Here is a 14516-nt window from a genome sequence, read left to right as displayed (position 1 = left end):
TCAATTACAATCTACGGTATCATAATAATCTGATAATCCTCTCACTACCATAACTGCTCAGCCTTTTATTTGAGATTTATGACATCGAGTTTTACAGACTAGAAGAACCCAGAATAAATAGAAATGAAAGTGGCAGGTATGTGTTACTGATGTGCCGTGTCTGTCCAGGCTGGACCTGTAGCTCTATGACCAGAGTCCATCTGTCGGGGCTCTGCCATTGCCCATGGGAAGACACAGACAGTGAGTCCCATCTGCTGTGTGCGTCTGACGGATCAACCACCACCTAGCGTGCTCCCACGGATACACCATGCTAATGAGACACACACCTCAGTGACAGGTGTGACCACACTCTCCTGCAGTGGTGACACATACAAAGTGTAGCACTTATTACACACACACACACACACACATCATACAGTACCTTTCAAAATGGGTTTTAATTTAGTTAACATTTACAGGAACAGCACTGACATTAATATTCCATCTGTTATATAGTTCATACTGTACAGATGCTCAGATGTCCATCTCCATTTCAAAAGACTTGCAGTTTCTCTCCTTGTAGAATGTCCTTTTCGGTGCCGAAAGCATTGAACTGCAGTAGTGCAGAAACAAGCACACACACACAGTCATGTCCCCTTTAAGGGTCCCTGGGAAAACAATCATGACGGGGCTGAAGGTTGTAGTCCTCTGGTTACTAGCATTGTACCTTCTTGTTCCTATGTCGTTAGATTAAACTACACCACCCAGCTTGCCACTGGTATTAACATTCAGTAGTATCAATAGGACAGTGTGTACCACAGGAACTCACTTCTCATACAAGGTAAGAGAGGATAACGAGTACCAGAAGCTTATATATACTTTTTTTTCCTTCTTACTTTTTCTTTAGAAAGGGGAATACATATTTGTAAATATATGGATAATTTAGTAAATCCATTTGGTAAATATATGGATTATAATATATAATAAATAATATAGTACAGGTCACAAATCGGAAATTTGCTGATGCATGGTTGGAGATTTAACTACATTTAAGTTTTTGGAGACTGGCAATAGGGCGTGTACTGTTCCACTCAGCAGTCACAATAGCTCTTGTCAACTGCAAAGCATGGAGTTTGCAGACGGCAGAGTTTAACGTACAAAATGATTTAGTTTTAGTTCATTTTTACCCACAAAGACTTTTACAATTGAAATGTTCACATCACACTGTTAATTTAGTAACAGGCTTTAACAGTACCTCCCCTCAACCCTTGCAAAGATATTCAGTGCTCTGAAACAACCTACTGTTTTATATCCATATGTAAAATATACATTGTACAGACACCGAAGAGGCTGGACAGGGAAAACATACGCAACCCAGATCACACAGATCAAAGTATTCTAACTGACCATAAAGTACTGTACTGTGTGTTAACTGTACTGTTGTGGCTAATGGTACTGATACAGTGGAGCGTGGTACATAGAGGTCCGAGTTGAGCCTGGATAATGGTGCACAGTTGGTGGAGGTTCGGAGCACGGCACTGTTTCCACACTCGGGTTGGGTTATGGAGAGCTCCCATCTTTTACACTGATTAAGAAAAGCAGGACTCCCCCTCAGGTAGGTAGACAAGGTGGTCTCGGTCCTCCTATTAGCACGTCTTGTTTTCGCTGCACATGTTTGGTCAGCCGAGACAACCCCCCCCCCCCCCTTCCCTCTCCACGGGGAGTAAATATTCATCAGGCCTTCCGTTGCTCTGCCGGCGGTCGCCACTCAACTATGAGGCACAGGAAGGGCTATGACAGCGAGCAATGTTAAGTCTTATTGTTCGCCACGCAAGAAAATATGAAAAAAAACACACAACACTTCAACAAATGCACAGTGCAAATAGGCTTCTTCGTTTTTTTTTTCTCTCTCTCTCCTCGTCTTATCCACAGTCTCTTCATTTTGTGCAGACAGAGACATAGGTTTTGAGGAGAGGCTGGGGGGGGGCTCTTGTCAACTGGACTCTTCTCTCCAGCCAGTGTGTTGTGTGTGCATCTGTGCCCTGCCCCAAGGCTCCCCAAGGGTGGGGAGGTGGGAGAGCTCTACTTGTACAAGCTCATGGTCGGGCTCTGGTACATGCACATGTAGGCATCGCACAGCAGACGTCTGGCCTGACCCTGGATGCTCTTGGGGTCGAGAGCGTGGAGCTCTTCTGGAGTCATCTTCAGGTAGGCCCCCACCTCGGGACACGGAGACACCTGGGGGATGTTGAAGCCGTTCTGCCCTCCTGGACAAATGCGCGCACACACACACACACACACACACACACACACATCAAGAACATGAGCTTCACAGAAAGGGACAACGCTTAAATGGAAGGCAGAATCTGGCCCTATCTCCATCTAACATCCATAACTGCTTCAACTGACTGACAGAAGAACAAGTACACGCCCTATTTCAAGACAGAGGCCAATTCAATGATGATTGTTAGTGTAGGAAATACTGCATACAGACGTGCTCAAATTTGCTGGTACAAACCAAATCTAAAAGTAAATGTACCTTTTATCAGTTTTATTTATAAGTCCAAGAGCAAAAATTTAGCTGTAAGAAGAGCCTTCAGCTAGATTTGAACACAAGACCCCTCACACAGTAGCCCACATCCTTAACCCCTGAACTATCAGGGATCATAACAATCTCCACTCAACATTTACATTTGACATTGAATTATCAAAGAGTTGGGGTGTCAGAAAACCACAAGAAAGCAGGGCTCCCCTGTTAGCTCACTGGGTTACTGTGCATGCTCTTTCAGACATGCTGGGGCAGTAGTATCACAACAGCCTGGGTACAAATACACATTTTAAATTGTTTATTTTAACTTAAAAGTTACCTTGACATGTGAGACTTCACCTTCACATAGTTTCATAAAATAGCTCATTGAAATAATGTTTCATTCCTCCTGAAAAGTGATGACATTAAAAACTATTGCATTGTGTATACTGGCATGCCTTTGGTATGTCATAGAGTAAATCAAAGAAGCTGTGAAAAAGAGATGAAATATTGCTCATGCTACTAAATGTATTCTACACTGGCCTGGACACATTAGTTTGTTAGGTAGGATAATTGCCAAAGAGATACAAGCTGAACTCCAAGGTGAAGATACGTCAGTTTCTGATCATACCATCCGTCACTTTTTGAGTGAAAGTGGCCTTCATGGAAAAAGACCCAGGAGGACTCATAAAAAAGACAGACTGGAATTTGCCCAGTGTCAGAAAGCTGTTTCAGTCGCAGTTCATGGGTCCTCCAACAGGATAATGACCCAAAACACACAGCTAAAAGTACCCAAGAATGAATAAGAACAAAACATTGGACATCTGAAGTGGCCTTGTATGCGTCCTGGTCTGAATCCTATTGAACATCTGTGGAAAGAGCTGAAACTGCCCAGTCTGGAGAAGACACCCATCAAACCCGAGCCAGCTGGAGCAGAGGTCTCAGTGAGAGCTACAGGAAAACGTTTGATTGCAGTGATTGCCTCTAAAGGTTGTGCAACGAAATATTAGTTTGAGGGTCCCATCATTTTTGTCTGTCATTTTCATTAGTTTTATTATTTACAATATTTTGTTGGAAAACTAAATCAAAAGCAGTCTGATTTCTATTACATAAAGAATAAACAACGGCAGATGCCAATTACTTCAGTCAGTTTTAAGTTATTTCAGAGGAAATTGTACATTCTTTTTATTTTGAGGTGTACCAACACATTTGAGCACGTCTGTCTGTACACACACAACCAATCCTTTAACAAAGCAAACAAATCCAAAACTACGGAAGGCAACACTTTACACTAAGGTTACATAAACTAACATGTAACTGCATAGCAATACCTATAGTCAAACACTGTAGGTAGGAATTGCTATGCAATTGTTAGTGGAAGGTATTACAGAATTGTAATAAGGCACAGTGTGGAGGAGGGATGTAAGTGGATGTTTTAAAATGCCATCCGAAGGTTGTGTCATCAAAACGAGATCAACGTTAGTATCCACTGCTGTGTAGTTGCATGGTGGTTAATGTAACCTTAATGGAAAGCGTTGCCCTGTAGAACAAGCGTGTTGACATACCGTCACGGTCGGCCATGCTGTCAAAGAAGAGCCAGGAGGAGTCGGAGGCGCCGTACTTGACGAAGGCCACGTAATGGCTGGTCTCGATGCAGAGCACGGCGAAGAGCTCCATCCTCTGGCGAGGGAAGCTGCCCTGGCGCCACACGCACTCCTGCAGCTCCTTGGGCACGGACAGCTTGCCGTGCCGGTGGGCCTTCCTTCTGGGGTGGAGGTGGACCTGAGACGACACACACACACGCGTGCAAGGAGTGAGAGACACGTACACATGCATGTGCACACGCAGGATGGTTGTTTGGGACTTCTGTTGTATTGCTCAATTAAACGTTATGTCTGTGCACGACGGGGTAATCAAAAACAAAATGTTTCAATCACTTAAACATGAAATTGAAAATATCTCTCAATCCCTGCTGTAAATGTATCCACTTTTCCCAAGTTCTTTAACAAACTTCCACAAACTTGAAGAAAATGTGTTATTTCTTAGGGGTTGTCGCCACCAAGTGGTACATACTGGTACTGCTTTAAAACTGCGAGCCATGGTTGAATTCAAAGCTAGTTTGGATGAAATGTCTGTTACATTTTTCATGCTTGGATTACTACATTGCAAGCCACTCCTGAATACAATGTTTACATTTCAATCTTACTTGAGTATTGCACTTTTCACAGAACTGTTTGATCTTCCCAGCAGTGATGTCTCCGTCATCGTAGCACTCCCGGCACTCGTACAGCGCCAGGCCCCCGCAGATCCGACACTCCCTGGGAGCTGGACACAACACACAGGGCTGAGGATCTCGGACTCCTCCTGTACTCGGAGGCAGAAACTGGATGACGAAGTCTCATATTACTCACTGTCTTCCAACAGGTCTGTGATGTCGAGCTCGAGAGAGGGGAAGATCTTGTTGAACATCTTGAAGTCCTTGCCGAAGCGAGGCATCTGGATGATGAGGCAGGAGGGCGCCTGGGAGGCGCACACAGGCAAAACAAACGCACACGTTACAGAGGAACACGCTGTCATACGCTTGCACATACATAATAAGGGAGTCAGATGGCTGAGCGGTTAGGGAATCGGGATAGTAATCTGAAGGTTGCCAGTTCGATTACCGGCCGTGACCAAATGCCGTTGTGTCCCTGGGCAAGGCACTTCACCCTACTCACCTAGGGGGGAATGTCCCTGTATGCTCTGGATAAGAGCGTCTGCTAAATGACTACATGTACATGTACAATACACAGAAACAGAAATTTCCAAGAGATGTAAAAGCACTATCTTGAGTCACCACGGTCCAACAAGTGTCTGTCATTTTTGTGTGGAACCAGTAAACAAAAAAAGTCTATGTGTATATATGACAGACAGGTCAGGTTACCTCAGCAAACTTGAGGTCACTGTTGATGAAAGACCACTCTATGAGCTGCTGGCTGGTGGGAACGCCCACTTTGTCCTTTTTATCCATGAAGATCTGGTAGAAGTAGCAGTCCTGGACCTTCTGCCCTGCTGACCTGAACACCAGAGACAGCACTCGTCACGGCAGGCTCGGTGGAGACGTGTGTGACAGCACAAATACACCCCAGACAGCAACCCCTAGATCAGGGAACTCCGTGGACGGAAACACCCAAGACTGATGATGATGAGAATGTGGTACCGACCTCAGCTTGAGTAAGGGGTCTACCCTCAGTATGTGGTGGAACAGGATGTTGAGAAACTCCTCTGGGTCTGCAACCACAACGATAGAACGGTATGTTTGTCGGCGAGGTATTTACAGCATGTATCAAGTCCTCCCTCTGTCAGAAGCAGGCCCACATACCTTTTTCCTCCGAGGTGAAGCCTGAGGCAGCCTCCACCTTCTCCAGGATCCGCCTCAGTTTCATCACTTTAGTAGCACACACATACCCGTGTCTGAAAGGCACGGGGGGGGGGGGGAGGGGGGGAGAAGAATGCTATTCATGCACGAGCAAAAGGACGGGTGTGGCTACAGTATGTAGAGATTATCTTCTCCCAACACCACCACCCCCCACACACACACACACACACACACATTCACACTCTTCCACACACGTACATGCGAAGGGGGTTGACTATTTCTGTGCGCAGCAGCTCCTGGGTCTCTCTGTAGTACTCCACATCAGTCTTGGACTTGGGCCTCAGGAGGACCGTGTCGAGGACCGAGCTGAAGGAGAACAGACTAAAGGGTGCGGCGAGAGAAAGAGAAGGGAGACAGAAACACAGCCACCAATGAGCAATGACAACTAACACAAAGTCGCTGTCATTGCTCCATACCTGGACTGCTTGAGTCATTCTGAGGGAACAAACTGTTAAAATCAAAACAAGTGATCTGTTCTCTGGCGTGTTCTCACCAGAAGAGGGTTGAGTCCAGGTAGCAGGAGTTGTAGTGGCCTTGGATTCCTTTCTTCTTGCCTACCATGACGTCCAGACCATCATTCTCAGTGCGTGGTGGAGTGTTCTCATGCACCACTTCACTCAGGTAGCCGCCAAACGCTACACACACACACAAAACATACACACAATTCCAGTTGAGCTCTGAAGTATTTCATACTCCCAAATGCTCAACTCTTATTGGTCACTGAGCTTAGTGACGCCGGGAACTGACCTATGGAGTTGCAGCGTTCTATGGGGTTGGAGGAGTGGGGTAGGGAGGGGAAGCGGGAGTCGGGCCGGCAGCACTTGAGCTTCACAAACAGGGCTTTCTTGGGTGGGCAGCTGAAGTAGCGTGTTCCCTTGAAGGTACCATCCGTACAGCCTACACACTCTTCCTCCTGGAAGAATATAAGTGTCCGTTGTGATCAAAACTGTAGTAACCTGCTACACTAACAGTGCAACACACAAGGAACTAAATTCTGTGTGTGCTTCCAACAAGGCAACAATTAAACAAATGTGCCCAGTGGCAGTTGATCCAGAGTTGATCCCTCCAGCTCAGTTCCAGAAAGGACTCACCAGCTCCAGGCCAGCCAGAGGCTCCAGCAGACCCGGGGGCAGGCCCACCCAGCGGATGACCCCACACAGGGGAGGGTTCTCCTTCACCTCCACCAGGGAGCCCACCTCCAGCCCTGGCACCCCGCGTGGGGGGCTGGGAGGCCGCGGGGACGAAGGGGGAGGAGGAGAGGGCTCTGGCTGCTCTCCCATCACCGATTGGACGGAGAGGGAGAGCGGCCCGTGACTCATGCTACCATTGGGCCCCGTCTTGCGGCTCAGGCTGAAGGGCAGTGAGTGGAACTTGTTGTCATTGGACAAAGAGGTGGTGGGCGGGGCCCTGGGGGGCGAGGCTTGGTTAAAGTCAGGGGGGGTGTCCGTGAGAGACTTGGCAGGGTCCTCCCCGACTGAGGAGAAAACAGACCAAAAATCATCTCTCACTTCCTCAGATGTTATACTCACAGACAGCATGTATGTGGAGCTATGACATGTTTAAAACTTGTTAGTATTCGCATTTAAATTGACATCCCAAAAGAGAATATCCCCTTCAGCCATTAGCTTTTATTCTTCTTTTTTTAAGGAAAATAAATAGCATATAACATAGCCTAACTCCACATTCATACATACTGTGCAGGCATGTTAGAGGCTGTAACCAAGATGGGGTGTTCAGACACCAATATAGAAGAAGAAGAAACACAGTACGTGAACAAGGTAGGCAGGGTGGCAGGAAGTGGAGCATGGTGAAAGGGGGGGGGGGAGGGGGTTCTGAGACAAGAGTGGTGAACACCAGGACAACACCTTGACAGGATCGCCTTCCAAAGATCAGCTCCAGAACTAGTCTAAACCTAACCCGAGATAAGGCTCAATCTATGAAAAAGAAGAGAAAAAAATGTCATAAATATTTCTAATTATATGATGATTCAACTACATTGATATGATAAAACCCTTGGTATTGACCACATTCAATGTGACTGATTCATGTTGGTGTTTGTGATGACAATCACAGATGGAGAACCGAAAATCTACCCCTCATCTACATACCTGTACCATCTACATATCACCCAGGACAATGAAGACACACCTCCTCCCTAACACCTCAGTGCTAAAGGCTTTTAATAAGCTCATAAGACTGTGTATATGCATACGAGTTATCCCTAGTAATGCATTACTTCCTCTCTGACCCCAAACAAATGTATTCTGGGAAGTATGGGATGCTTGATTTAAAGGATCATTAAAAGCCTTTAGTGTTTCTGTGAAGACCGTACCACAACACTATGATGCCATGCAGGAGGACTTGCACGTTGAATGGGAATGAAACAGGACTGAATGTAGGGTCTCGGTAGCAAGGTACTGCTCATATTAGAGTTAACTTTTCATCCTTTAAAAACCTAGTTAAAACCTAGCTCTAGGATTGTCGTGGCTTTAGGTTATTAATTGTAGACTCCCACTTGTTTAACTGAAAACGTTCTGATGACTGATTGTTGAATCAGGGCTGGTACTAAACTACAACAAGAAACTGCAAACATTCTAAGTCTCCTGAAGCAAGGGCTGGAGAACAGCGAAACTGAGACAGGACCTTGCTGTTAAGACGCTGGTGATTGCTTCCTGTTTGTCTTTTACCTTCATCAATGTACCATGTGCTTTTGGATTTGGACTGCGCTGGGGGATCAACAGAGCTGCCATTTAAAGTATAATAAAACTCAGACTTGCTTCTACTCCCACACTGATGACCTAGGCCTGTAAATAACACAAGTCAGATGGAGAAAGAGGGAAATAAGCAGGTGTGTGTGTGTGTGTGTTTGTGTGTGTGTGAGAGAGAGAGGGAGAACAGAGACAGCTCTCTGTGTGTGAGAGGGAGGACAGAGTGAGAGCTCTGTGTGTGCGTGGATGTTTCCCCTCTGTCAAAGCAGTGCAGATGAGAGAATGGACGAGGCCCACTTACCGAACCATGCAAGAAGCTCAAATCAATATTTCTCAAGCCACACACGTTTGCCTCTCCACACAACACCTTCACCTTTTTTCCCCCCCCCCAATCACTGTCGTTTCTATCACCATCTTTTTTTTGAGCATTTCCAATACACAGTTAACATAACACCCCCTCTGTATTGGTCCCATCTTTTGTCCAGCAGCAGCTATGGCTAGTAATTCACATCAACTGCAGTTATTACTTAGTTAGTTAAGGTTAGGCTGATTGGGTGACAGCAGGCAGCACAGCAGTACCTTTGCTCTTTGGTTTGCTTTGGCCAGAGGAAGACTTGTCACTGCCGCTGCCTCTGGGGGCAAAACTGTGCTTTTGCAGCCTTTGGTCCTGCATGGCGTATTCTGCACAGCCCAGAGATACACTCACAATTAGAGGCATAACAATCCCCACCAGGACACATTGTTAGCTACTGTTAGCATCCACATTAAGAGACACTGTTGCTGTATCAATGCAGGGTATGGAATGAAAGCTAAATCTGGAGACTTTTCAGAGGGCATTGAATCAATATTAATTACTCTAGAGTGTGTGAGGGCAGGTACTGTAGAACTTTCTAAATGTGCTACTGTCAGAAGTGAAAACACTCCGGTCATACAATACACTGTAAACTGTCAACAGACGCAATACCTTTCCAGTAACTAAAAGAACACAGAATAAACGTAAGTTCTCAGGTTTGAAAGACCAAAGAGGCTATAAAAGAAGAGAATGCATTAGCGACCCCCCATACATTTCAAGTGCATCCAAGCAGAAGCATCTAGAGAAACGTTGGTGGGGAGGACAAGCAAGCGGGCAGCACACATAAACAAATCAATAAGCCAATGGCGAGAACAAAGAGGCTGAGCATCTCACTTGACTTTCAAACACAAGGCAGGCCTTTACACAAAAGAGCCTCTGTGAGTCCTACCAGTGGACCACAAACAGAGGATGCACAGAGACCCAGCCTAACGCCCACTGCTCACTGCTAACACGGCTAGACTCCCTGAATATGGCTCGAAAAACAGAACAACTCAATACCGCATATCAGTATTTGATTCTAGGAATTCCCCCCCCCCCCCCCCCCCCCAAAAAAAAAATTTAAACGGTTCAGAAATACGGCCGGACTCACCTGGCATTATGTCACAGATGGGTACGAGGCGAGTGTGCTCCAAGCTAGCGAAATTACACAGGAGCTTCCCATCGAAAACACCATCCCAGTCCCCGATAGGATTGTCCTGGAAGAGCGGAAGAGAGCGGCACCTTATTACCCCCGCGGGCGTTCCTCATCTCCCCAAACCGGTACTTACGGTCCCAGCACAGTTATTATACCACAGCTCATCTCCACCCTGATGATGGGCCTGCCTTCGCACTCCCCGGCAGCGCCCTCTCTCCCCCCTCCCCTACTGTAGGTCGAAACACTCCAAAGTGGCTTATTTCCCCACGGGGTCAAAGTCCCCGCTGCACCGGGCTAATCTCAGCAGGGTGGACGAACAGTGTTGTTGATGCTCTGTGTTCGGGGGAGGGGGCTGGAAGGCTGGCTGGTTGTAGAGAGGAGGTGATCTGACCAGTGGGCTCTCCTCAGCTGCCCGCTGGCCCCGTGCCATGCTGTTGGTCATACAGCAAGGCTGGGTATCTACCTCACTCCTCCGCGTGACTGACTACTGGCCTTTGTGCAAGTGTTATGGACTAAGTAAGTGGGCTGCTGGCTGGTCAAAAGCCTGGCTTCGAAGTTTAAACATCTTTGTCCAACTGCCATCTGATTCCAATAGCAACAGTAAACAAGGGTATAAACACCTGACACTGAGTAAACACATCATTCATCGTAACCCAGCTGTCTTGTACATGCACTTACTTATACAAACTATTACTAACCCTGTTTAAACTATCATTTAACTTAAAACAAAGGCAGAGCAGAATTTATTTAATGTCTTCCATCATTCCTATTCCATTATCATTGCATATGGCAAACATTACATGTATTACCGTAACTAAGGTAGCATGTCATCATAGATTCTTAACTCCAACTAGATCCAGCAACAGACTGAAGAGAATGTGTGTGTGTGTGTGTGTGTGTACCGGGGGGGTTGGCATTGTCTCACCATATCAACACCCACGTAGTATCCCAGGCTCTCATTGCCAGGCAGCAGGTCACAGAAGATGATGGTTCCCCTCTCGGGCCCCTCCCTGGTCTGCACCAGCACCCTGGAGTTAATCTCTAGAGGGGGGAAGTCCTGCTCCTCTTCTACTAACGTCACATGGTCCACCTCCAGCTCGCCTTCTTCCTCGTCCTCCCACAGCTCCAGCTTGTCCAGGGCCACAAACACGCCACACTCGTCCTCGCAGCGGAACAGCTGCCGCCCCTGGTAGGAGCCCTCTGTGAAGCCCTGGCCCCGGCCCTCCTCCTAGCAGATGGGGAGGGAGAGGTAGATTGTCATAACAGAGGGAGAGGACGCTACAGCAATGCCCAACCTGCCAGCTCAGCACTCTGCAGGAGAGGGAAGTCAACATCACACAGCTGGGGGAGAGGGGTGGTGATCGATTACTGCGGAGGGCACAAACAGCTTGCTCAAAATGTTTCATGGCAGAGTGTTTCTGCGTAACTCTAAGTAACGATGGCAATCAAGCCAAAACCCCTGCACTTTGCATATGACAAACTATGTGAACACTGAGAAACATAAAATGGAGTACAGCCAGAGGAATTGAAGGTGTATTGAGTAATCTGAATTTGATAAGAGGCATTTGGTCTAATCGTGGTGTTGATCTGAAGCACGTGAATGTGCGAGACACTTTCCACTGCACAGGGGTCAGGCTACTTGTCCTCCTTCACCCACTCCTACAGCCTACAACTGGACTCCAAGGAATAAGTACAACATTGTGCTCTCCTCAACAGCCCTTTGTAGCTCTCTACTTGCACAATGTCTTGCAAGAAATACTCAATTCACAAGTTTTCCAATGATAAAGACCATCGCAAATAACTGTCTAGCTGAGGCTGTAAACACATACATGGGAAGATAATGGAAAACAAAACACAAAGTTACGGGGGTAAAGATGACTCGCGAGTTCTCACCAACAGTTCCACGCCGAACCAAATTCCAGAGAGTGCCCGGTCAGGCAGGAGCGAGCCCTTGAAGCGGACCACCCCTGGCAGAGACTCATCCCCCGAGCGGAGCTGCACACGCACCTTGGACCCACAGTCGATGTCACGGGCGCGCTCCAGGCGGGACTTGTTGCAGAGCAGAGCGTAGCGCTCCTCACAGTTGGTGATGGGGAAGAGCAGCTCAGCTAGCTTCTCATCCAGCTCCAGCAAGTCCCTCTCGTCTAGGCTCAGCACCACGTTGGTCTGGTCCAGGATTCGCAGACTCCTCTTGCCCTTGCTGGGGGGGAGTGTGCGGCCCAGGCTGTTGCGCTCCTGGCAGGCCTGGCCCAGGCTGCCACGGGGGATCCTCAGGGTCTTCTGGGCAGGTTTCTCCACTGTGCATTCCTTCACTACCATGTAGAAGCGCCAGTCCTCCCTGAAGCCCCCGCTGGGCTTCTCCTGGCTCCACAGGGCAGAGCTCATGGCTGGGGATGGGGCATAGCAAGGCTGAGAAACTCCAGTGGGGAAGGCAGGTCACACAGAGCAAGTTGAGGGGTACGCTCACGGGATCCTGGCCTGGAGTTCCCTCATGATCTCTCAACTGGCTGCTTGCATGTTCCACACCACTCCCACATAAACCCAAGCTGTACCTGTGTGTCTGCGTATCTGAAATACAAATTCAGTCAATGAGATTTATCAATACAGACCTCCAAGCTGTTTCCTCAGAAGACAAAAAAAAAACATGTGGTTTGATGTAATACGTAGAGACAAAACACCACAAGTCAAGATTGTAATCTTTTCACTGATCAGACTTCCACTGATTTGAAAGTAGCCCTTGTATGGTAAGAAAATCACACTGACATATTGCACACAATGCACCACCTGAGGAGGAAACAAGCATGGCTAATACAAGAATTAGCCATGCCAATATTGCAAACCAATTTAAGGAAAAAAGTTCTAAATATAGAATATAAATATTCTGAGCAAGCAATTATTCAAACTCACTGGACAGACATGACTCACATATTAACATTTAAACATTGGAATTTCCCCAACTTAGTGATGGATAGACAAATAGTCTGAAGAATAAGAAGAAAGCTATGCGGGGGATCCAATATACTCAATTCCTTCCTGGTATTAGACAGGAACAGGGTCAACTAAATATGAAGGAGCTACGTATTTCCGACTCCTCATCCAGCCACAAGATTGACGTTGTTTGTTTTGTGTAAACAGTAGGCTAGGCTACTACTAGCTAGAGAGTCATTGATGGCCACAGGTATGACACTGCATGTGGCATTATAACAGGAACACACAGGACATATTCTATAATAAGACAACACTGAAAAACAGTGAGAGTGAAAATGAAACAGCTTTCTAGGTAGAGAGCTAAAATACATTTCCCAAGGTCTTGCTACTGTACATCCACTTTCGATCTTAAAGCACTGTGTATGAGTAAAGATTCAGCTAGCTATGACGACAGCTATGGTTTTGTAAGAAAGTCAAGGGATGTCCTAGCTAGGTTAGCAATCTTATGTTCAGCAGACGTTGCAATACCCATCAGTGACATCATTACACAAACCAGGCAGTCAGCTGGCAGTGATTCTAGATTCTAGGAATTTAAGTTGAATGTGTCACTTCCCAGCACATAACATTATTTATGAAAATATGAATGCTGAGTGTATAATTATAAACAGTATGACTATATTAGCTAGCGACCGTAACGCCCTTTCATTGACCAACATTAGCTTTTTAGTAAAAATTAGCTAGTTGCTATCTCGATAGCATCACTTTGGCTTGGAGCAATGCTTAAGACCATGTCTTACTACCACCAGGAGGAAAAACACGCAATCGAATATGTTTAGTGTTAGGCTATATTTCCTTACCTTATATCGATAATTTGTTATTTCAGTCCAGGGATTTATAATTTTCACGTGTTAATTTCAATTGAGTATCAACCAATGTGCTGAAAGCTCGCTAGCGTGGCTAGCCGTGGACAACGTTACCTAACTAGCTAGGCAAGATGCTAGCCTGCTACAGTAGCTGTCAAAGCCAGAACTGTCAACCTCGAAAAAAGCTAACGCCGCGTTAGCTAGCTAGCAAGACAGCACTAGAAAGCTCTACAGCATTAAATGTAGCCAACCACCTAGCTAGTTTAACCGTTCTAACTGGGAATACATTACAGCAATCCGTACTTATATATCAACCAATTTAAGTGACATATTAACAAACCATGATTTAGATAATAAGGAACCGAAATTATTTACAGGACCACTGGCCCAACCAAACTTTACTCTGATCGTTTACGTTTCCTCAATCGTGACTCATTGGTCCATCATTGTTATTTCGGGAGGTAATAGGTTACGCCTCTTGTCACTGGGTAAGTCCCACCCCCTGGGGTTTTCCCAAGAGTTAGATTGAGACGTAGCTGCAACTGCGATTGGGCTTTTGAGCAATAGCATGATGCAAATTGTAAATTATGTAGTCCTACAAACTAT

General features: G+C 46.4%; 1 protein-coding gene across 5 annotated transcripts; it reads right to left on the bottom strand.

Annotated features, from left to right (window-relative positions):
• Positions 1–424: 424 nt before the first annotated feature.
• On the bottom strand, positions 425–14331 carry cyld (cylindromatosis (turban tumor syndrome)). Of its 5 annotated transcripts, none has more exons than XM_067248827.1 (17): positions 14313–14331; positions 12013–12687; positions 11045–11347; positions 10075–10180; positions 9212–9313; positions 8612–8728; positions 7016–7398; positions 6672–6837; positions 6418–6559; positions 6123–6245; positions 5868–5959; positions 5710–5776; positions 5430–5562; positions 4918–5026; positions 4713–4831; positions 4072–4288; positions 425–2246 (listed from the first exon to the last, which is right to left on the bottom strand). In XM_067248827.1, exons 2-17 carry the CDS (start codon positions 12502–12504, stop codon positions 2062–2064), a joined length of 2856 nt encoding a protein of 951 aa, XP_067104928.1. In that variant the 5' UTR covers positions 12505–12687; positions 14313–14331; the 3' UTR covers positions 425–2061. The 5 variants fall into 5 exon arrangements, with proteins under 5 accessions (XP_067104928.1, XP_067104927.1, XP_067104929.1 ...); XM_067248826.1 differs by lacking the exon at positions 14313–14331 and adding an exon at positions 13905–14306; XM_067248828.1 differs by lacking the exon at positions 14313–14331 and adding an exon at positions 13905–14306 and having other exon boundaries at positions 12127–12687.
• Positions 14332–14516: the final 185 nt, after the last annotated feature.

The sequence above is a fragment of the Osmerus mordax genome, chromosome 13 (genome assembly GCF_038355195.1).
Source record: "Osmerus mordax isolate fOsmMor3 chromosome 13, fOsmMor3.pri, whole genome shotgun sequence".
NCBI classification, from domain to species: domain Eukaryota; kingdom Metazoa; phylum Chordata; class Actinopteri; order Osmeriformes; family Osmeridae; genus Osmerus; species Osmerus mordax.
This window is presented reverse-complemented; position numbering and strand designations above follow the sequence as displayed.

Excerpts from the sequence above, each read along its gene's own strand:
- cyld (XM_067248827.1), bottom strand. The coding sequence starts at position 12,504 with ATGAGCTCTGCCCTGTGGAGCCAGGAGAAGCCCAGCGGGGGCTTCAGG. Across the intron at positions 5,960-6,122 it reads ATAGTCAACCCCCTTCGCAT|ACACGGGTATGTGTGTGCTA; the intron begins GTACGTGTGTGG and ends CGTGCCTTTCAG. Across the intron at positions 5,563-5,709 it reads GACCCCTTACTCAAGCTGAG|GTCAGCAGGGCAGAAGGTCC; the intron begins GTCGGTACCACA and ends TCTGGTGTTCAG.